General features: G+C 35.8%; 2 protein-coding genes and 1 long non-coding RNA gene across 20 annotated transcripts in view; all 3 read right to left on the bottom strand.

Annotated features, from left to right (window-relative positions):
• Positions 1 to 969, bottom strand: part of LOC127497608 (carcinoembryonic antigen-related cell adhesion molecule 20-like) — a 42,688-nt gene extending 41,719 nt beyond the window's left edge. Inside the window, 2 exon segments of the mRNA XM_051866206.1 lie at positions 313 to 633; positions 770 to 969. Of these exon segments, the coding sequence (XP_051722166.1) occupies positions 313 to 633; positions 770 to 821 (373 nt within the window). The 5' untranslated portion in view covers positions 822 to 969.
• Positions 1 to 22,065, bottom strand: part of LOC127497605 (carcinoembryonic antigen-related cell adhesion molecule 20-like) — a 105,388-nt gene that overhangs the window by 18,967 nt on the left and 64,356 nt on the right. For 2 of the 18 annotated variants that reach the window (XM_051866180.1, XM_051866176.1), the window contains exon 7: positions 9,160 to 9,182. The exons of 3 other annotated variants lie outside the window; for them this stretch is intronic. In XM_051866180.1, coding sequence (XP_051722140.1) covers positions 9,160 to 9,182 — 23 coding nt within the window. Of the gene's footprint in view, positions 1 to 5,726; positions 8,587 to 8,756; positions 8,914 to 9,159; positions 9,183 to 9,329; positions 9,371 to 9,549; positions 9,665 to 10,212; positions 10,468 to 20,725; positions 21,583 to 22,065 lie in introns of those variants that run through there. 13 more of the 18 variants (XM_051866200.1, XM_051866205.1, XM_051866201.1 and 10 more) reach the window with 11 other exon arrangements.
• Positions 17,806 to 18,779, bottom strand: LOC127497614 (uncharacterized). Its single transcript, XR_007925594.1, has 2 exons — positions 18,634 to 18,779; positions 17,806 to 18,225 (listed from the first exon to the last, which is right to left on the bottom strand). It is a non-coding gene; the product is annotated as an uncharacterized LOC127497614 (long non-coding RNA).

Consider the following 22,065-nt stretch of genomic DNA (forward strand, 5'->3'; position numbering starts at 1 on the left):
TTTTAATTTTATTTCCATAACAATTTTTTTGATTTTTTAAAAATGTGTGGTTTTAATCATTTAAAAATAATAATTAAAAAAAAAATCCCGTCACAAGAGTGCCCAAAGTAACACCTGTCTGTGCATGTCCAAATTACTAGAAACATATTATTTTACACATCCACATTTTTGTTTAATTTACAGCATGTTAAACTGACAAAATAGGCTATATGTTTCTTTTTCCCCTTTCACATAGTTATTAAATTTAGATCATATCATTATCTTTTAGGCCTTATGCTTATATACTGAACCAAGTTTTAGCAACTCACTCACCGAACACTTGTAGTGAAGTTTCTCCAGTAAGTGTCTCTCCAGCACTAGTTGTTACAGTCAGTCTGTATATTCCAGAATCATTCAGTCTCAGGTTCTGCAGCTCCAGAGCGAGAGTGTTGCTGTCAACACTGATTCTGCCTTCATATGCGGGGTTTACTGCAGTTACACCAGACGCTACTGTAATTATAGGTGTTGTAGCAAAAAACCATTGAGTTATAAGAGTAGATGTGGAGGGTGGGTTATCAGGAGCGAACACCACACTGTCTCCTTCTGTTTTATTAGGCGGCTCAGGGATCTGCAGATCTTGGCCCAAATATTGTCCTATGGGGGGGAAAACAATTTCACCAAAAGGAAGACTTACATGTTTCTGCATTTGAATATTCAACTACAACCAACCAGTCTCATTATTTTAAACAGAAATTCAACACAGCATAATTTAATTTCTAAAAAGTCTCACCAAAACACGACAATATCCACAGCGTCCAGTATAAACGATAAGAAACCATCATGATCGAGCTCTCAACTGTCAGGAGCAGCAGCTCAAATCATCTGAACTATTTACATCAGTTTTCAGTTAATGATAAACGGCTGTTATAGAGTGCAGAGAGTTCACTGCGCCACCTAGCGCTGGATATTAACACGAGTCATGTCTGGATTTGAATAGGAAATTATCACTCCAAACACTTTACGCTTTACAGTTTATTTTTTATTTTTTTATTGCTTTGGTACATTTTCAAAACTCTTAGTACTAATCTCACAACAGATCATCAAAAGTGCACTTTTTTCAAACATTTCAGTATATTTTCAATTGTGTTAGTACAATACACAAAATCACAAAGTATCCTTTTTCACAACACAAAATAAGTGTTTCATCGATATAAATGTTTCATTCACAGTAACTGCCTTTCATAATGCTATTACTATCAAACTTTTGATTTGCATCTCTTCTCATTCATTTTTATACATTTGTCTATTATTTAATCCAACTGGACTTAATGATTAATCAATTGATCATTTGGTACACCTATAGATTTCTATAGATATTTATTCTATATAGTTTCTGTAGAACTTGTTTGCATTTTCCGATATGGATAACCAAATGTAATGAATTCTTTTTACATTATAAGCAATTTATCTTAGATGATGACCACAATTGTCAAAGTGAGTGTGTGGGGTCATGGTAAACCCTGCGTTGTGAACCAAATGTCACCAGGTCTAAATTACTGGCATTACCATCCTTTTGGTTTGGACATTTGGTTCACAATGCAGGGTTTACCATGAGGTTTTTTTTTTTTTTTTTGGTCCCCATGAGGAAAACAGTTTATAAATCATACGAAATTATATTTTTATAAAACGTAAAAATGCAGAAAGTTTTCTGTGATGGGTAGGTTTAGAGTAAGGGAATATAATATATAGTTTATACATTATAAAAATCATTATGTCTATTGAAAGTCCCCATAAAACATGGAAACCCAACATATGTGTGTAAGAGTGAAAGAGGGGGGTGGGGGTGTTGAAATTTGTGAACACAGAGCAGGATAGAGTTACTGTATAACTGAGTGTAAGGACTGACTGTATAACATCAGACTGATTAGAGGCATTACCATGGTATAGAGAGACTGTCACATTACTGTAACTCACCCTTCATCTGTAAAGATCAACTACAGTATAAATTCAGTCATATGGTACAGTGAGAACATTTACTGTATTGCCAGCACACTCTGTTCTACACAAAACCTCACGACTGTGTCATACTTCACACCTTTTGATAACACACTGAATAGATACTATTACAAATATTATGGATTTTATGCAGAGGTGGGTAGTAACGAAGTACATTTACATTTAGTTTTTTGGAAAATTCGTACTTTTTAGAGTAGATTTAAATGTGGGTACTTTTACTTTAACTTGAGTGCATTTGTAATGAAAAATCTGTACTTTTACTTCGCTACGTTGGGCGACGTTCCTCTCGTTACTTTATTTTAATGCAATACTATATATGTGAAGAAATGCGTAGTTTATTCCAAGCGCGCTCTCTCTTTTTTTCATGAACGATGCCCCATTCACAAATGAATCGCTCTTTTGAGTCGATTCTGTTCAAAGACTTGATCAAACAAGTTGGCAAAACTGTCTAAATTGGTTGGCGAATCAGTTTGAATGATTTGCTCAGTTCCCTGCACGTACTGAATCGTCTGAAGCGGTTTCACATTCTCACTCGGAGTGTTGGATGAAGTGGCAGTGGACCTACAGTCAATTAAAAGCAAATCTGCAAATGCTGTAATGACGGGTCGGCAGAATGAGGATCCATTTGCAGCTTTATTAAGAGAAACACCAAAGCAGACAGGGGCAAAGGCAGAGACATAAACAGGGGCAGGCAATGGTCGAGGCAGGCGGCAGACAAACACAGTAGAGTCACAGGCAAGGATCAGGGCAGGCGGCAAACAAACACAGTCCAATAAACAGTCCAATAAACAGTCCAATGGCAACAGAAATACAATCCACAAGAAAACGCTCAGTAGTGATCACCGGGGCAAATCAAGACTTCGCAAAGAGAGAGAGAGAGTGTGTGTGAGAGAGAGTGTGTGAGAGAGTGTGTGTGAGAGAGTGTGTGTGTGTGTGTGTGTGTGTGTGTGTGTGTGAGAGAGAGAGAGAGAGAGAGAGAGAGAGAGAGAGAGAGAGAGAGAGAGAGAGAGAGAGAGAGAGAGAGAGAGAGAGAGAGAGAGAGAGAGTGTGTGTGTGTGTGTGTGTGTGTGTGTGTGTGTGTCTTAAATAGCGTGAGTGTAATGAGGTGCAGGTGTGTGCGCAATCAGTCCCAGGAATGAGGGCCTATGGGAAACGTAGTCCGAATGTAAACCACTCAATATTCAGGTGACGGCTCCCTCCCGTGGTGCGGAGGAGGAGGCACGAGAGCCACATTCGTGACAAATGCTTCCTATTGTTTATCAGCGATGAAGATCTTTATTAGTTGAACTGCGTATGCTGTCTGAACAATTCCACAGGTATCGATTTCATTCGATTTCAATTCATACAGCCAATAGTCGACATTTTACAACCAAGCAGATTATTACGCCACGATAACAAAGTATGTAGAATTTCTTTACCGTTTTTTATGGACACATATCTTAATTTATACATTAAATAAGCTACCATTGTTCAGAGAGTATGAAATGAACACCCGCCGTCCCGCGGTAATTTGTGGGTAGCTATCTATTGCGCAATGGCGGCGCCGGCGACCTGTTCGTCTTGAAAATGAACGCCTTTGCGTAGACACAGTTAACCAGTTTACACGCGCCTGCTGAAATATATATTGGATTACATTTTGGAGGACAGACAGAAGAAGATCCGTCAGTGTGTATTTGATCATTGTTTGTGTTCAGATGTTCAGCGGTTATAAGCGCGAGCACATTTAAAGAGTTTTCTCTCTTTCTTCTTTCAAATGTAGCTGTATATGTTATTATTATACAAAGCAAAGGACATGCAATGATATTTGGGCTACAGATGTCAGAAATAATGCTTGTATCTTCTGTGTTTGTTGCAAAGATATCTAATTATGATAATTTAAATATCTATCTAAATAATAACATGCTATTGTGTGTATATATATATATATATATACAATAGCATGTTATTTAGATAGATATTATATATATATATATATATATATATATATATATATATATATATATTAGTTACAAAGTAACTAGCTACTTTTTTACTCTTACTCAAGTAACTATTAAGATTATTACTTTCACTTTTACTTTGATTAAATATTTCTATAAGTACTTGTACTTTTACTTGAGTACAGTTTTTGGATACTCTACCCACTTCTGATTTTATGTCAATTATGTAATTTAGGTAATGTAAGTGCATTTTCTAATGTGTCATCTGTAGCCTGTGTAACTACTTATTTCAGCATCATGGGTGATTTGAAACATGTATCTTGCATTGTTTGCTATTGAATTAACTGAATGTTAAAAGTACTAAACTGAAAGAAGATCATACTGTTGTGTTTCTATGATTAAACCAAATGTTCTCATTACATATCACAATGATCTTGTGTTTTGAAACAGTGATTGTGAAGAATGAAAATATGCACAGCTAGAGTGAAAGCATGAGATCATGTTGTGAAAGAATGACAAGCTGTGTTAGAAGTGTGATCAGTTTGGAGTTTTGTACAAAGAGTTTTGAAAATGTACATCTTACTTGTGAAAAAAAAGTAACAAAATGAATAAAAAAAAAAAACTAACACTGCTTGATAAAAACTGATAAAAGCATATTCATATCAGAATGATGGCAAACTCTGTGCATTTCTGCAGGAATTATATTGAAATATAAAATCTTAGCAGAGTATTTTCAATGAAATTAATAATTATTCAAAACACAAGAAATTGGAATTTCAGCTGAAAGCCGGAGCTATTTTTAGTCTCTGTTACATCCTGGACAGATGGTCGGTCCATCACAGGGATGACACACTCACACCTACCGGCAAACTTACATTCTCCAATTCACCTGTCCTCTATGTCTTTGGATTGTGGGGGAAACCCAGAGGAAACCAACATCAACAAGGAGAAAACATACAAACTCCACACAGAAAGGACACAGCTGGGACTCCAATACTGCACATATCATAATGTTTCTGATGTTTTTTGTTTGTTTGTTTGGTGGTAGTTGTTTTTTTGTAATTATTATTGCTTCAGGATTTTTTGTTGTTGTTGTTTCAACTTTTTTTTTATATAAATTACTATGTAAGGATATAGAAAAAAAACAAATTGCTGCATTTCTCATTCATTCTTTATGCTGTAATACAGTTAGTAAAATGAAAAGATGCTATTCTCTTATAATGAAATACTGATTTATGTGAAAAATCATTCAAACTTTAAAAATAAAAGCTAATCATTTATGTAATGCTCCTTGTTGTTAGTGTTTTTAGGTCAGTGTGTTATGAATGACACGTATGTTTTCTCAATGAGAATTGTTGCCAGTGTTTTTGTGACAAGCTTATTTTGAGACAAGGTTTTGTTGGTCTGTGAGTTTTGGAGGTGTGATTAACTGTTTGGCCACGATTCATCTCGGTAATGCAGACTGTATGAAGAGTTTTGAAAATGTGGCTTCAGTATTGAACAATGCTTGTTAGCAATTGAAAAAAAAAAAAACTGTAATTACAATTTCAGCTGAAAGCCGACCCAGGTGTAAATCTTCCTAATGATTTTGGAAACAGATCAAGGAAGACACATTGGTGGAGAAAGAAGAGTGGCAGAGAAAGGGAGGACTAGAACCATCAATCCATCCACTTTCCAAATGACTTGTCCTATTTAGGGTCATGGGGAGACTGGAGCCTTTCCCAGTATCTCGGGTTGTATAGGAAAACACCCTGGACAGATGGCCGGTCCATCACATGGATGACAGACTCACACACATTCATATTCACACTCACACCTACGGGCAAACTTACATTGTCCAGTTCACCTGTCCTGTATGTCTTTAGATTGTGGGGGAAACCCCAAAGGAAACCAATGTCAACAAGGAGAAAACATACAAACTCCACACAGAAATGCCTCCTGGCACATCACTCTTACAGTAATACCTACGTATTAACAATCGCTTTCATCAACATCCCCACGGCTTGCACAGTCCTGCCACTTCCTGGATCGACATTTATTAGTTCTAACAGGATTATTATATTAGTACTAAGAGTGTTGAAAATGAAATGCTTGTTTGTTAATATGGCCCCAAATGATTGTATACAGCATGACAATATGTACCATAGAGTGTGATGTGATTACTGACTACCTGTAGCTTGTTTAGAAATCATCTGTACTGAACACACTTCACTCATCCTCATGAAACACAAAGTTAAAGTTTAACTATGTATATTTGTCTTGATAAATCAATAAGGAAAAATAAAGCCTTATTCATACAAAAGAGCTGAAAACAAGAACCAGAAGGTGGAATGAACAAGAAATGAACTCATTTTGGGAAATAGATCTGCTAAATGTCATTTTACACAAATAACAAAACAGTAGTTGAATTATTTGAAAAATAGTGAAATAAAAAATAAAAACAATGAGATCACACCCATATAAATGGGAGCAATATAAATTTGCTTACCAAAACTTGTCACTTCCTCATTTCTTTTGCGAGTGATGTTGTGTTCAGGTCTAAAGGTGAATTTAGTCATTTCATCACCACTATCACAGTTCTCTTTTATTTGCTCAGTGCACAAAAGAATGAGGAAAATCTTACGATTTCTGAGAGACTGTTTAATGTGTGATCGAGAGTGAATAAATATTAGCATATAAATATAAAGCATAATTTAACAAACACAGAAGAAATCAGAATGAACTGAAAGAGTGAAAACATTTAATATATATTAATACATACAGTTGTGCTCAATTATTCATACCCTTTGTAAATATGACCAAAGAAGGCTGTGAAAATAAATCTGCATTGTTCATCCTTTTGATCATTTATTTTAAAAATTTACAAAAATCCAACCATTTATTAGAGAATAAGAATTTTAAATGGGGGGGAAAAAAAAAATCTCATTATGAAAAATGTTTTTCTCTCATACACATTGCTCACAATTAATCATACCTGTTACAACACAGATGGTCAGAGACACAGGAAGTATAAGATGTTTATTTCACAACCAGATGAGCAACGGTGACAAACAGGTGAGTAAATGGCAAATCTTCAAGTGAATTGTGATAATGAGAATGGTGATACCGTCCTTTTTGTTGTAGGCAAATGGAGCTGGTATGCTGATATCCTGGAGCAGAGATGACATTGGAGAACACACACAAAGACGGAGTACACAGAGGGAGAACAGGAAGCATGCTGGAGACAGGTAAGTAGTCAACTGGAGTCCTTAAGATAAGCATTCAGGTAAGATCTAGATGTTAACAGTGAGTGTGTGTGTGTGTGTGTGTGAGAGTCCTTTATACTGCCGCTGATGAGGGTGATGATGAGGTGCAGGTGTGCATGATCAGTATTCGGGTGAGGGAGTGCGATGTGATTGGGTGATGGTGGAGCCTCATCTTGAGTGTTTGCTGCCAAAAAGCTCGTTTTTTGTTGTTGTTTCATCTGACCATGTTTAAAAAGAATGTTTAAAAAGTAACTGACACTACTGGAACTTCAAACAGGATGGGTTCTATGGTCAGTTGAAAAAAAAAAAAAACTTTTTGGCAGCAAACACTCAAGATGGGTTTGGTGAACACAGAAATAAAAAGTACCCCATGTGTACAATGAAATATACTGCTGGATCTTTAATATTGTGGGCCTATTTTTCTGCCGGAGATCCTGGAAATCTTGTTCAGATACATGGCATCATGGATTCTATCAAACAGCAAAAGATAAAAAATCAAAACCTGACTGTCCCTGCAAGAACTCTTATAATGGGCTGTGGTTGGATCTTCCGTCAGGGCAATGATACAAAAACAAACATTAAAATTAACACAAAAATGTGTCACTGAGCACAAAATGAAGCTTCTGCAATGACCATCCCAGTCCCCTGACATGAACCCCATAGAAAATGAGTGGAGTGAACTGAAGAGAAAAAGCACCAACATGGAGCTGGGAATCTGAAGGATCTGGAGAGATTCTGTATGAAGGAATGATCTCTGATCTCTTGTCAGGTGTTCTCCAAACTCATCAGGCATTATAGGAGAAAACTCAGAGCTGTTATCTTGGCAAAAGGAGGTTACAAAAAGTATTGAATACAAGGGTATGATTAATTGTGAGCAATGTGTATGAGAGAAAAACATTTATTTCATAATGAGATTTCCTGCCCATTTAAAATTCTTATTCTCCAATGAACAGTTGGATTTTTGTACATTTTTAAAATAAAAGATCAAAACGATGAACAATGCAGATTTATTTTCACAGCCTTCTTTGGTCATATTTACAAAGGGTATGAATAATTCTGAGCACAACTGTATATATATATATATATACATATATAATAGTGTGAAGATAATAATTTATACATTAGCAGGAGCAGTTGGATTGAGTGAATGTTTGTTACAGATTTTACACTGATGTTGGGGTAAAATATATTTTACACCAACATCATGTTAAATCCGCTTTCTACTGTTTTTTTGTGCTCAGATTTCACATGGACCCGCAAATAAACATTTTAATACAAATACTCCTAATATATATGTAAATAAGGTACAGATATATCACAAACTGCAGGAAGAATGCAGGAAGACTCAGTGCAATAGATGTTTCGGTGTCTTTATTTCCTCAAAGGCGCACAGGAGGAGGATTTGATTCCTAAATGTAGACATAAAATAAGCATGTAATAAAATAAAGGTATCAAGTGATTCCTTCAGTGTCTGCAAGTGCAGGACAGAATGAATAGCTCTTATTTTCTGATGTAGCCAAAGCACACATATAATGTCTAAAATGGGACAGGATCTATTTAAATATTATAAACTGCTCACCTGGTGGAGGTGCAGGAGCCCTTGGTCTGTTTGAAACCCCATGTTTTACATTCACATAGTCATCAGTTTCACACTGATTCTCATATATATTCCTTTCATTTCCCAGAATTGCTCCATCTCCACTAGTCATTTGGAAATCAAGGGGTTCTTGATAGTGCTACAAATAGCAAATAATAAAAAAAAAAGTCATTTGTTTTTTTTACAATGATGTATATATGATGAATATACAACGATGATGTCACATGAAGTAAAAGTGTAATAAAATGTTCATGTCGCTGATATTTAAAAACATAAAGCCCGCTGTATTAAACAGTGATAATGCCTATAATGATGATTGAATATTTGTCAATATAAGGTAAAAAGGCTTGTACTGAAGAGAAAACAAAAACTGAAAGTCACTCACATGCTCCTGTGTGTTTTGTGCCGCTGTTTAAAGAAAGAAACAAGTTTGATACTGAAATCTATTACAGTATGGTCAGTATCACAGTCAATCTTGTTATAACTGGTGAAGACAGTTGTGTTGTTTCAATCAGATCATATTCATGTTGGTATTATGAATAAATATGAACGTACCTCCACTTGCTTGTTCTTTTTGTTGTTGCTTTATTTCTTGACTGTAGTGTAAAGAAAAATACAATTTGTTAAAAGTTGTTTATCTTTACCTGTCTCACAAAAAGTCAGCATATAACAGTTATAGTTTCCATTCATCCAGTCATTATGCATGAAATATCACTAAAATATTAACATGCTTTAAGGGAAAATGACTGTAATTAGACACAATTCAGAAACTTACATTTTCTTGGTTTTTATTAAATAGACAATCAGACCACAAATGCCTGAAACTGCCACTAAAACACCAATGACAATCCCAACTATGGCTCCTGTTGACAGTCCTCCTCCTCCACTTACTATAGTAAAGACACAAGAAACAACAGATGAAGATCATGTGATGCACAGAATACATAATGCACTTTAGCCTTCATCAAAATTTTAAGAGTAATTTAATATATGCATTGTTAAATATGTGACAAATTAAGGTGAGGGCATTGCTTATCATATGTTAAGAACAATTTTCAGGTTCACGAGTTCACACTTACAAATAATCAGATAGTAAATAGTATGCGTAACAGTATGCGTATTTGGCGTGTTGTCCGAGGAGAGGGCTCCGAGCTCGGTATTTGGCCTGAACCCAGAGTACTCCCCCCATATTTCTGGTTTAGGAAAGTAACCAGGTGAGTGTGAGGAGACGGGGTGGTGGAGGGATGCTGAAAAACTGTTGAGGAACATGGGTGAGTCGACTGTGTTTATATATAGGCCTTCACTCATGCCGATTGGGTAGATATGTTGACTACTGATTGTACAGCTGGCTGAAATGACGTGATGATTAGTCAGATTATTTGAATGTGTTCCTCACAAAACTTTGTTAATAAAACATCATTTAGTTTTAACTGCTTACCTTTAACTAGTAAAGCATGTCTTTGTGAGGCGCTTCTGTTTGTGACACTATTCCCAGCAGTGCAGTCGTAATCTCCACTGTGTGTGAAGTCAGTCTCATCTATAGTGAATGTGTCTGTGGTCACATTGGTGTCTGTTCCATTAAACATCCACCTGAATGAGGCAGAAGGTTCAGAATTTGCAGAGCAAGACAGAGACACATGAACCCCTAAATCCACCACATCCGGACCCTTAATAGAAACATCTTCTGGTCCATCTAGAACAAACACAAGAGACTCACTGTTAGAGGAACAAACTGAGCACTGAAGTATGTTTATATTTAATCAGGTTTGAGCTCAAATCATCTTTGTTTAAATGTTTAACACTCACAGTTGATGATCAGGCTGAGTTTTGCTGTCCCAGAGGTGACAGGGTTTGTATATGTACACTGATATTCCCCACTGTCTGATCTCTGCACTGGACTGATGGACACTGATCTGTTATCAGGTGAGAAGATGATGCTGTTGCTAGGAGACAGAGGACTGTTATCTTTCATCCACTGCACAGAGGTGATGATGCCATTTCCTTCAGAGGTGATGTTAGCAGATGATTCGCCCTCTATTAATGGTTCCTCTGTACCAATTAGTCTGACAGATAATTTTTCTGTGTAAACGAGAGAGAAAGAACAAAGACACTGGATCCAAAATGAGTCTTTCACATTTAGTGAGCACTTATTGTTAACTAAAATTGAAAACTAAAACCATAAATAAAATTTTCATTATTGAAATAAACATTTATTGAAATAAAATAATTATTTTATTTCAACTAGCTGCCAAGGCAATATTTCTCATTTTCATTTAGTTTAAATTGAAGTACTAAAATAATTAACACTAAATAAATTAAAACAATAAAAACAATATACACATAAAATGAAAAAAAAAAAAAAAAAATCTCATTCAAAATATTAACAAAATCTATAACAGTATATCACTAAAGTAACACAATCACCACAAACATGTGATTTTATGTGTTTAAAAAAAAAAATAAAAAAAAATTACATGCTAAAAAAAACAACAGCTTCAAAGTTCATATTTAGGGTCTAACTATGTGTCAGGGATGTATTTGGACCAGGCCAATGGGGCCAGTGATCAGGGCACTTAACCAGGGGCCAGGGAGGCTTTATGTTTCAAGACACAGTGGTCCAGGGCGGTACGTCACATCAACAATGAAAAAAATGTTTATTTATGCTTAAATATTTGTGCCCCATAGTCAACAAGACCCCTCCAATAGGACTCTGAACACCCTTTTATTAGGAGTAAAAATGTTGATATGAAAATGATGCCACAAATGAGGGAAAGTAGTAATTTTTATAAAATATCCATTTAAATCTAAAAGGTTTAAATCTTAAATTTGAAATAAAAAAATGTGTATTTCACTGTTTAGGTCTTCATAGGTTTTGTAGTAATTAATATATTTGGTAAGACTTTACAATAAGATCTCATTTGTTAACATTAATTAATTAACTAACATGAACTAATAATGAGCAATACATTTGTTCTAGTATCTTTGTTAATGTTAGTTAATAAAAATACAGCTGTTCATTGTTTGTTCATGTTAGTTCACAGTGTATTAATTTAGCAAATTAACAAATACAACTCTTGATTTTAATAATATATTAGTAAATGTTAAAATTAACACTAAGATTACAGTTTTTCTCAATTGCTTAAACACTATAACCAGGCTTTTGAACTAAAATTTCTAAACCATAACGCCATTTATCAAAAAGCACACCCATTTCCCTAAACTTTAAACACTATTCCCCTGTTTTGACACATGAGTCAGATTTGTTGAACTGTCACTGCAAAACTCTACACACAAATCCCATAATTTCTCATTGCCTACACCATATGTTGTCATTTAGAAAGCACTAGCTTTCAATATTGTTCATTCAAGTCAGCACAGCTTGAGCTAAGAGTCAGAATTTATCACACACCAATCAGAACCTTCAATAGAGAGATAAAAGAGCCCGAGTCAGTTCATTCAGTTTTGGAACAATGGATCCAGAGAGACGTGATTGAAAAGGTTGAGGATACCAGAGAGGAGGAGGAGGAGGAGAAAGAGGATGAGCAAGAGCAGTAAGGAATGGAGGAAGAGATGAAGGATGAGGATAAGGATGAGGTGCAAGGAGACAAGGAGTCTCAGATGAAATTTGTGCCATTAGTTGACCATGTCCTTGTCCATGGTATGACTATGAGGAAGGCTGGGCAATGAGTTCAGCCAAAATTACAGTTTTTTTCAACTGCTTACACACAAAATCTTTACTTGTCACACAATTTCTGAAACCTGACACTCAAACAGCAGAACCACACACCAAATCTGCAAAACCATACACAAATTCTCGGCCTTCGACTCAGTTTTCAATTTCATAAAACATTTTTTGCAAAACACAACACACAATTCTCTATGTAATACACAAAAATCTAACAGGAAGTATCTTGATTTCCTTTTTCAAACACAACTAATCAAAATGCCACACTAATTCATCAATGCCTCACACTAACTCCTCACATGTGCAAACACTCATTGCTTTACTTAACACCAACCAATCATGGCTTTAGAATAGGCCTATAAATAGGCCAAAGGTCAAGTTATAGGTTTTGAACAACTATTCTGTTGTTTACTTGCTTCCATATTCATCATTTCTAAACCCTATTGAGGATTTTTTTTTCTCCACATGGTGCTGGAAAGTGCATGATCATCATCCCTATGTCAACATAACACTTCTCCAGGCAATGGAGGAGGCATGTGGAGACACTGACGCTGCCTCCATCCAAGGTTGGATACGCAAGAGAGAACATAGCATGTGACGTGGATGAAGTATCGTGGCTGGACCCAGCCAGGAGGAGAGATGGAGCCTAGATACACCCAACCATCTCGCCCACCAACAAACACACACACACACACACATGTTGGGTTTCCATGTTCTATGGGGACATTCCATAGGTGTAATGGTTTTTATACTGTACATTCTGTATATAAATGTCCCCACAAAGTCAAAATGCACTGGTATTACTATACTTGTGAGGACATTTGGTCCCCTACCAGGACACACATACAAACCATTCCTTTGGAATATTCACCTTTTTCAAAATTATGCTAGTTTTTTTTTTTTTGGTTGCAGGTTTTTTTTTTTTTTTTTTTGTCCAACTACACATGGTTGATGTATTATATTTTCTTACTTACTGTGCAATACTGTATTCACAACCACAAATGCTTACAGTAAAAAAGTAAATAAATATATAAAAAATCATTTGGTTTCAATCTTGCTTTCCTGTTTACCGTGAATTTTTCAAAACCTCTCTTTCAATTACTTTCAATCTTCTACATAGCAGCTTATGAAAGAAGAGCTTTAGGTTTTGAATAACTGTGTGTATATGACATATCCAAAAATAGAATATTATGGCAAGTGTGTTTGAAAAGTAAGACAAATGTTTGCTTTTGAGATGTGTTTGTGATATTTTGAATGCAGTGCTTCATTTTGCAAGAGATGTGAGGCATTTTGCATTTTGTGTGTGCAATTTTTGGATTTGTGTGTAAAGTTTTGAAAAAAAGAAGCAAAGTTTTGAAAATGTGTGTAAACAGTTGAAAAAAACTGTAAGTTGCTTCACCGTCGCCTCGATCAGAAGAATCTTCAGGGAGGAAAACAGGTAGGTGTACCTCAGTGTACTCTACTGTAACTTTTGAGTGCTGTACTCTGTTACAACACATTCATTAAACTGCCTTACATACAGATAGAGTTTCTGTCTGTTTCCATTTTGTAAAAAGGATGTGTTACATTTACAGTAATCAGTACTTCTATTTTTGTAGGACACAGAGACGATGGAATGGAAGAAGCCCGACTAGACATTTCAGTTGATGCGTGTCAGGGGTAGATCAGGCATGCAAGAGGATTTTACCCCCGCTGCCTGGATAGGACCAGTATAGCCTGTGATGTTGATGAGATTCTCTGGCCTGTCCCAGACCAAAGATGTGATGCTGGGGCAGAATATTTTTTTGTTGTTGTTTGGTGTATTGTACTGTACAGCACATTAAGGAATAAAAAATGAGCAAATGTATACACATGTGTTCATCATGTGAAAAGTTCCTAGAGGGGGAGAACCACAAGCAACATAACTTATTACTGGTTTTTGTTTTTGTAGTATTGTTTTGAATTTATCTCACAAGTGTGTAAGACTATGCTGTAGTGTGTGTGTTTTTGAGGGCTTGTGAGTGATGTCTGAGGGCAAAGTTTGGTTTTTCAGCAAGAGTTATTTGTTTTCAGTGTAGAGCTTCATTTTGACCTGAAAATAGGATGTTTGGGGAATTGGGTGAGACGTTATGGATTTGTGTTTACTGTTTTGAGAATATAAGGCATAGTTTCCAGAAATGTGTTTAAGCAATCGAGAAAAACTGTTATAAATGCTGTAGAAGTTGTTCATTCTTAGTTCACGTTAACTCTTAATTACAGTTTTTTACAATTGCTAACAAGCGTTTACCAATAGGCTACTTAAAATTCTTTTTTCTGAACTCTTAACACAGCAATACACATACATCACGAACTTAGCCAAATAGTTAATTTTCTGCCCAAAACCATATTTTGTTAAACAGACACAAACTCTACATTTCAAAATGCTAAAAACCTTTTTCAACATATACTAACTCTATCAAAACACAGCAAAACTGATTCAAAATCGAGTCATTCTGTCAAAACACTAGCACTAGTTTTCTATCCAACATGAACATATAGTCAATCAAAGCGCAATGACCGTCAAAATACTAACAGTTGATGGCATTATGAAAACTGCATTACTGTCATGTTTCAGTTCTACCTGCAGACAATATGAAATCTATATGAAGAGTGTTGAATGTGTGCATTCTTGGCAACATGCTATCTAAAAGTGAACGAGTCATTACTTTATAGAATGTACAGTAGATTAGTGTTGTCACGGTACCAAAATTCCAGTAGTCGGTACCAATACCATGAAAATTTTACGGTTCTTGGTACCAATTTCGGGTACCACAGCAAAATCTGTTGAAACTATTTTACTATTTTATATAGCCTATTTTAAAAACATATTAAATATGTTATAAATTTGGAGCATGTGTGTATGTTTGTGTGTATATATAGGCTACCTCAATGAAATACATTTTGAAATATTAAAAAAAAAAAAAAAAAAAAAATGCTCAAACATCCCTTGTGTACTGTTGAAAAAAACAGCATATGCTGGTTAAGGTAGGTTTTGAAGCTGGTATGCTGGTTTGAGCTGGTTTATGCTGGTCCTATGCTGGTGCTGGTCCTAAGCTGGTCCTGGACCAGCATGGACCAGCTCAAACCAGCATACCAGCTTCAAAACCTACCTTAACCAGCATATGCTGTTTTTTTCAACAGGGGTAACAGACGTGCCGTGTTTATTTTAGCTATTCCGTCAGTGAAACAACACACTACAGCCTGTAAAACTATTAAATAAATATCGGTAAATAATGGTAACGTTAACCTAAACAAAAAAAAAAGTTAAATATCATTTAAAAACATTCGTTTTTTTATTTCCAAACAAAGATGCGTCATATAGCCTACCGCTCTGCTCTTTGAGAGGGATGTAGGACACTAGCAGGAAAGAGACCATTTCTCTTTAATAATATCTTCATGTTATCTCCTGATGTTACAAGCAACTGACACTTGTTGTAAAAGGTCTGAAGAGTGAGTTTTATCCTCCGCAGGGGCAAGACATTCAGGCTATGTTTGATTTTGCACTGCCAGAAAAAAAGCGAAAGTAAAAATCACCAGCGTGTGTGAAACGCGCTATACAAATAAACTTGACGTGCCTTATAAAGTCTAATAACAAGCACAAACTGTGTTAAATAGATATTGATGCGCAAGAAAAAAGGTTTCTGTCCTACGGTGTTTTTTCTACTTTACCACAGTAAAGAATGCGAATAGCCTATAAAAGGCCTAAATGCGAACAAAAGAAAGAAACGTTTATAATCCCCTTTGTGAGTGAAGATTTGGGAAAAGAAACAGATTCCACGTTCAGTGGAATAACTAATGGAATATTGTTAAATTCTCTGCTAATCGGGTGACCATCGTTGTAGTATGAAGCTTTTACTGAAATGAAAACATGAAATTGCTGCCGTTGATCAACAGCAAATCCAACATACTGTTACAACACAGAAGGGTCAGAGACAGGAGATCACAGACAAGGATGTTTATTGATACTAGCAGAGTTAAACAGCAGTGCAGGTGAGTATGTGACAACGTGAAGATGAATAACTGGAGTGAAGATAAGTAATACTGTCCTCTTGTGGTTGTAGACGTGGCGATCTTGAATGGCGTTGGAATGGATGAACGTAAAACAAGGAGAACACTCACACACGAACTGGGAATCACACGAGGAGAACAGGAGACGCTGGAGACTGGTAAGTAGTTTAGTAGGAGTCCTTGAGGTAAGCATACAGGTAAGTTTAGATGCCAACGAGACCGGACAATGTGGCTGTGTGTGTGAGTGCTCTTTGTACTGGTGTTGATGAGGTGGTGATGAGGTGCAGGTGCCGGTGATCAGTACTCGGGAGAAGTGGTGCGCTGTGATTGGTGAATGGTGGAGCCTGGCGTGTCTGTGACACATACATGGCCTTTGGTTATTACGGAAGCTTTTTTCTGCCACAGAATAAAAAAAGCTTAAAAGGTAATTGTGACTTTTTATCTCACAATTCTATTTATTTACTTTATTTTTTCAATTGTAAGTTTACATCACACAGTTCTGACTTCTTTTTCTCTGAATTGTGAGATATAAACTATAGGAATTGAGAGAAAAAAGTCAGGCAAGTGAGATAAAAAGACACAATTACCTTTTTTATTTTCTATTCATGGCAGAAATTGCTTTCATAGGTTCCACATGTGTAAAAGGGGAAAACCATAGATGCACAGTCCAGCACACATTCTTTCTCCTCTCCCATACCTCTTCTTCTCCCTTGTCCTGATCCAACTACTCCTCTGCTCCTTCAACTATTCCTCTCCCTCACTCAGACATTTTTTCTCTCTCTCTCTGCTCCTCTGAGTTGTTCTGCATCCACACTGAACAAAACCAATTCAAAGAGTTCTATTATACTGTGTGTCCATGTAATGAAAAGAAATTCAACACCTGACTATGCCTCCAACTGAGATTGGAATCTACTATTTCTCAATATTTCAGTAATCTGCTAATTAAAAATGCTTATCAATTGTTTCAGTATTTGTTTGATATATTTTTTCACCACTTTTGAGCTGCTGTTGTTGCAGAAGTAGGTTTTATACTATATTTAATGATTGGAACATTGGGTCTTCATTTCTGACTGTGTTTAGGCATTTGCAAATAAGATGAGAAAGCTCCATGATTTTGGTATGGGGTAAGCTTATATGAAAAGAAAATTTCAGCATTTTAGAAATGTGTTAATTGACTGTATTTTGTGTGAAAACGACATGAATTGTGTTAACGGTAAGGCCAAAACAGACGGATGTTCTGCTAAATGTGTTTAGAGTTTTGAAAATGTGACTACAGATTGGACAAATGTATGTTAGTGTAAGGATTGGGTCAACGGAGTTAGGATCCATTTGCAGTTTTTATTGATAAGCAAACACAACAGGGCAAGGACAAGGCAGAGGCGAAAACAGGGACAGGCAGAGATCAGGGCAGGCAGCAAACGTACAGAATCCAGGAACAGGCAAAGGTCAGGGCAGGCAGCAGAGAATCAAACAAGAGAAACAGTCCAGTCAAACACAAGAATAACAATCCACAATAACGCTCAGAAAAGACCACCTTCACATGGAGGTGTGGGTGCAAGTGTCTTTTATGTATGAGTGAGTGATTGCATAATGGGTAGCAGGTGCAGGGTGATCAGTCCAGGTATGAGGGTAGATGGGAAATGGAGCCCAAATGATGTGTGTAGTCCAGGATGGAGTGCCCTCTGGTGGCAATGATGGGCACTCTCACTGGTGATCGTGACAGTTAGCAATTGAAAAACACTGCAAATAATTAACTAAATTTAACTAATGAACCTTATTGTAAAGTGTTACCATCTATTTAAAATTAGATTATAACAGTAAAACAATTCCAAGACATTTTAATGTGATTTCCATAATTTTTTTTTAAGTTTAAATATGTGTGGTTTTAATCATTTAAAAATAATAACTTTAATAAAGAAAATCCCGACACAAGAGTGCCCAAAGTAACACCTGTCTGTGCATGTCCAAATTACTAGAAACAAATTATTTTACACATCCACATTTTTGTTTAATTTACAGCATGTTAATCTGACGAAATAGGCTATATGTTTCTTTTTCCCCTTTCACATAGTTATTAAATTTAGATCATATCATCATCTTTTAGGCCTTATGCTTATATACTGAACCAATTTTTAGCAACTCACTCACCGACTTGTAGTGAAGTTTCTCCTGTAAGTGAGTTTCCAGAATTATTTTGTAGAGTCAGTCTGTATATTCCAGAATCACTCAGTCTCAGGTTCTGCAGCGTCAGAGCGAGAGTGTTGCTGTCAACATTGACTCTGCCTTCATATGCGGGGTTTACTGTAGTTCCACCAGACACTACTGTAACTATAGCTGTTGTAGCAAAAAACCATTGAGTTAAAATAATCGATGTGGAGGGTGGGTTATCAGGAGCGAACACCACACTGTCTCCTTCTGTTTTATTAGGCGGCTCAGGGATCTGCAGATATTGACCCAAATATTGTCCTATGAGGGGGAAAACAATTTCACCAAAAGGAAGACTTACATGTTTCTGCATTTAAATATTCAACTACAACCAACCAGTCTCATTATTTTAAACAGAAATTCAACACAGCATAATTTAATTTCTAAAAAGTCTCACCAAAACACGACAACATCCACAGCGTCCAGTATAAACGATAAGAAACCATCATGATCGAGCTCTCAACTGTCAGGAGCAGCAGCTCAAATCATCTGAACTATTTATATCAGTTTTCAGTTAATGATAAACTGCAGTTCTATAATGTAGAGAGTTCACTGCGCCACCTAGCGCTGGATATTAACACGAGTCGTGTCTAGATTTGAATAGGAAATTATCACTCCAAACACTTAACCTGGTATAATTAACCTGCTTTAATCAACTCAAAGACATGTTTTAGTATTACTGATTCAGTCTTTCTACATTGGATGTGGTAATGCTGTTTAGGGCGAGAATATAACAGTCCTTGTATATTTCAGTACAATATACTGTACTGACTTCTTATTGGGACACAAAACATAACAATTTCAGAGCCTCATAAAGGGTCAAAACTGAACAGACTGATCAGTAAGTACAGTTAGGACTCAGGAAGGGTCAACAATTATAAATGTAACTGGAGAAATTAATTACAGCTGTAAACACATGCAGATATTTTAATAAATATAAGTACAACGTAAAAACATGTACACAATAAGTGCACTCTATCAAACGATTAATTTAAATGTTAGTACAGTGAAAGACACCTACAGTTTTTTTTTTTTTATTCGCTTTGGTACTATTTTCACAAGTAAGGTGTACATTTTCAAAACTCTTAGTACAAAACTCCAAACTGATCACACTTCTAACACAGCTTGTCATTCGTTCAAAACTTGATCTCATGCTTTCATTCTAGCTGTACAAGTTTCATTTTACATAATCACTGTTCCAAACACAAGATCATTGTGATATGTAAAGAGAACATTTGGTTTAATCACCAAAAAACAACAGTATGATCTTCTTTCAATTTTGTACTTTTAACAGTCAGTTCATTAAATAGCAAACAATGCAAGATACATGTTTCAAATCACCCTTGTAGCTGAAATATTTACACAGGTTACAAATGCCACAATTAGAAAATACATTACCTAATTGACATAAAATCCATAATGTTTGTAATAGTATCTATTCAGTGTGTTGTCAAAAGGTGTGATGAAGTATGAAACAGTCGTGAGGTTTTGTGTAGAACAGAGTGTGCTGGCAATACAGTAAATGTTCTCAGTGTTCCAGATGACTGAATCTATAACTGATCTTATAGACGGTACATTGGTATATGTGGTTTACAGGGACTCTCCATAGGCGTAATGGTTTTTATACTGTACAAACTGTATATTCTACCCCCTACACTAACCCTACCCCTAAACATACCCATCACAGAAAACTTTTTGCATTTTTACATTTTATAAAAATATCATTTCATATGATTTATACGCTGTTTTCCTCATGGGGACAAAAAAAAAAAAAAAAAAAATGTCCAAACCAGGGCTTAAAAACGAAAAACAGCAGAATTGGTATTTTAACGTTTCTGTTCCAGCGTTCCTTCTGTATTAGGCTATTAACGTTCCGAAACCGGTTTGTTTAGAAAAAATAACGGTTAATAATTATTAGTTGCATAAAATGGAAATACTCAATAAAGTAGGCTAACTACCTTACCTCAGATGGTTGAATGATTGGATTCCACAACTGGTAAAATAAAACATATATAAGACAATACAACATTTACTGTTTTTAATGGTTTTCACAAAACTTCTTGTTTTTTATGTTTTAGTGTAGTAATAGAAACTTTGTAATGATCAGGAATTGATGTAGCAAATGTTAAACTTTAATGTTGTGTCATCATTATCTCCGGGTACATCAGATTACAACATTGATTTAGTTGTGTTGATATTCCATATAATTTCAGTTGTATTTACAACCAGTTTAAACAAACAAATGTAGAATCAACATCACTTCTTAATGATTCAGTGACATTACTATTGCTATTTTGTTAAAATTCTAACATTGTTTCAACATAAATGAAATTTTAATTCAGTTCCATTGACATTGATGCATCAATGCTTATTTATTTCAATGGTAACTTGCTATCTGGGATCTCTTCCTCGTCCTCCTCCTCCTCCACCTACTGTGGCAAACACACATGAACAATAACAGACTATTCAAAGCAACACAACTCTAGAACAGAGGTGTATAAAACAGTAAGAAAAATGATTAGAAGGAAATTATTTTTTTAAATATACATTTTCAAAAATAGAAAGTACATTTGTGCAAGTGGTAAATTAAGGTCAAAGAAATGGTTATCAAATTTCAGGTTATTTTTAACTGCTTACCTTTAACTAGTAAAGCATGTCTTTGTGAAGCGTTTCTGTTTGTGACACTATTCCAGGCAGTGCAGTCGTAATCTCCACTGTGTGTGAAGTCAGTCTCATCTATAGTGAATGTGTCTGTGGTCACACTGGTGTTTGTTCCATTAAACTTCCATCTGAATGAGGCAGAAGGTTCAGAATTTGCAGAGCAAGACAGAGACACACGAACCCCTAAATCCACCACATCCGGACCCTTAATAGAAACATCTTCTGGTCCATCTAGAACAAACACAAGAGACTCACTGTTAACTGAATGGAGTATGTATATATTTCATCAGGTTTGAGCTCAAATCATCTTTGTTTAAATGTTTAACACTCACAGTTGATGATCAGGCTGTATGTTGCCGTCTCAGAGTTGAAAGTGTTTGTATATGTACACTGATATTCCCCACTGTCTGATCTCTGCACTGGACTGATGGACACTGATCTGTGATCAGGTGAGAAGATGATGCTGTTGCTAGGAGACAGAGGACTGTTATCTTTCATCCACTGCACAGAGGTGATGATGCCATTTCCTTCAGAGGTGATGTTAGCAGATGATTCACCCTCTATTAATGGTTCTTCTTGACCAATAAGCCTGACATTAGATACTTTTTCTGTGTAAATGAGAGAGAAAGGACAAAGACACTGGATCTAAAATGAGTCTTTCACATTTAGTGAGCACTGAATGATATTCAATTCAGTGTGATCCAGGGCAGTACT

Source organism: Ctenopharyngodon idella, chromosome 16, assembly GCF_019924925.1.
Source record: "Ctenopharyngodon idella isolate HZGC_01 chromosome 16, HZGC01, whole genome shotgun sequence".
In the NCBI taxonomy this organism is placed as follows: Eukaryota; Metazoa; Chordata; class Actinopteri; order Cypriniformes; family Xenocyprididae; genus Ctenopharyngodon; species Ctenopharyngodon idella.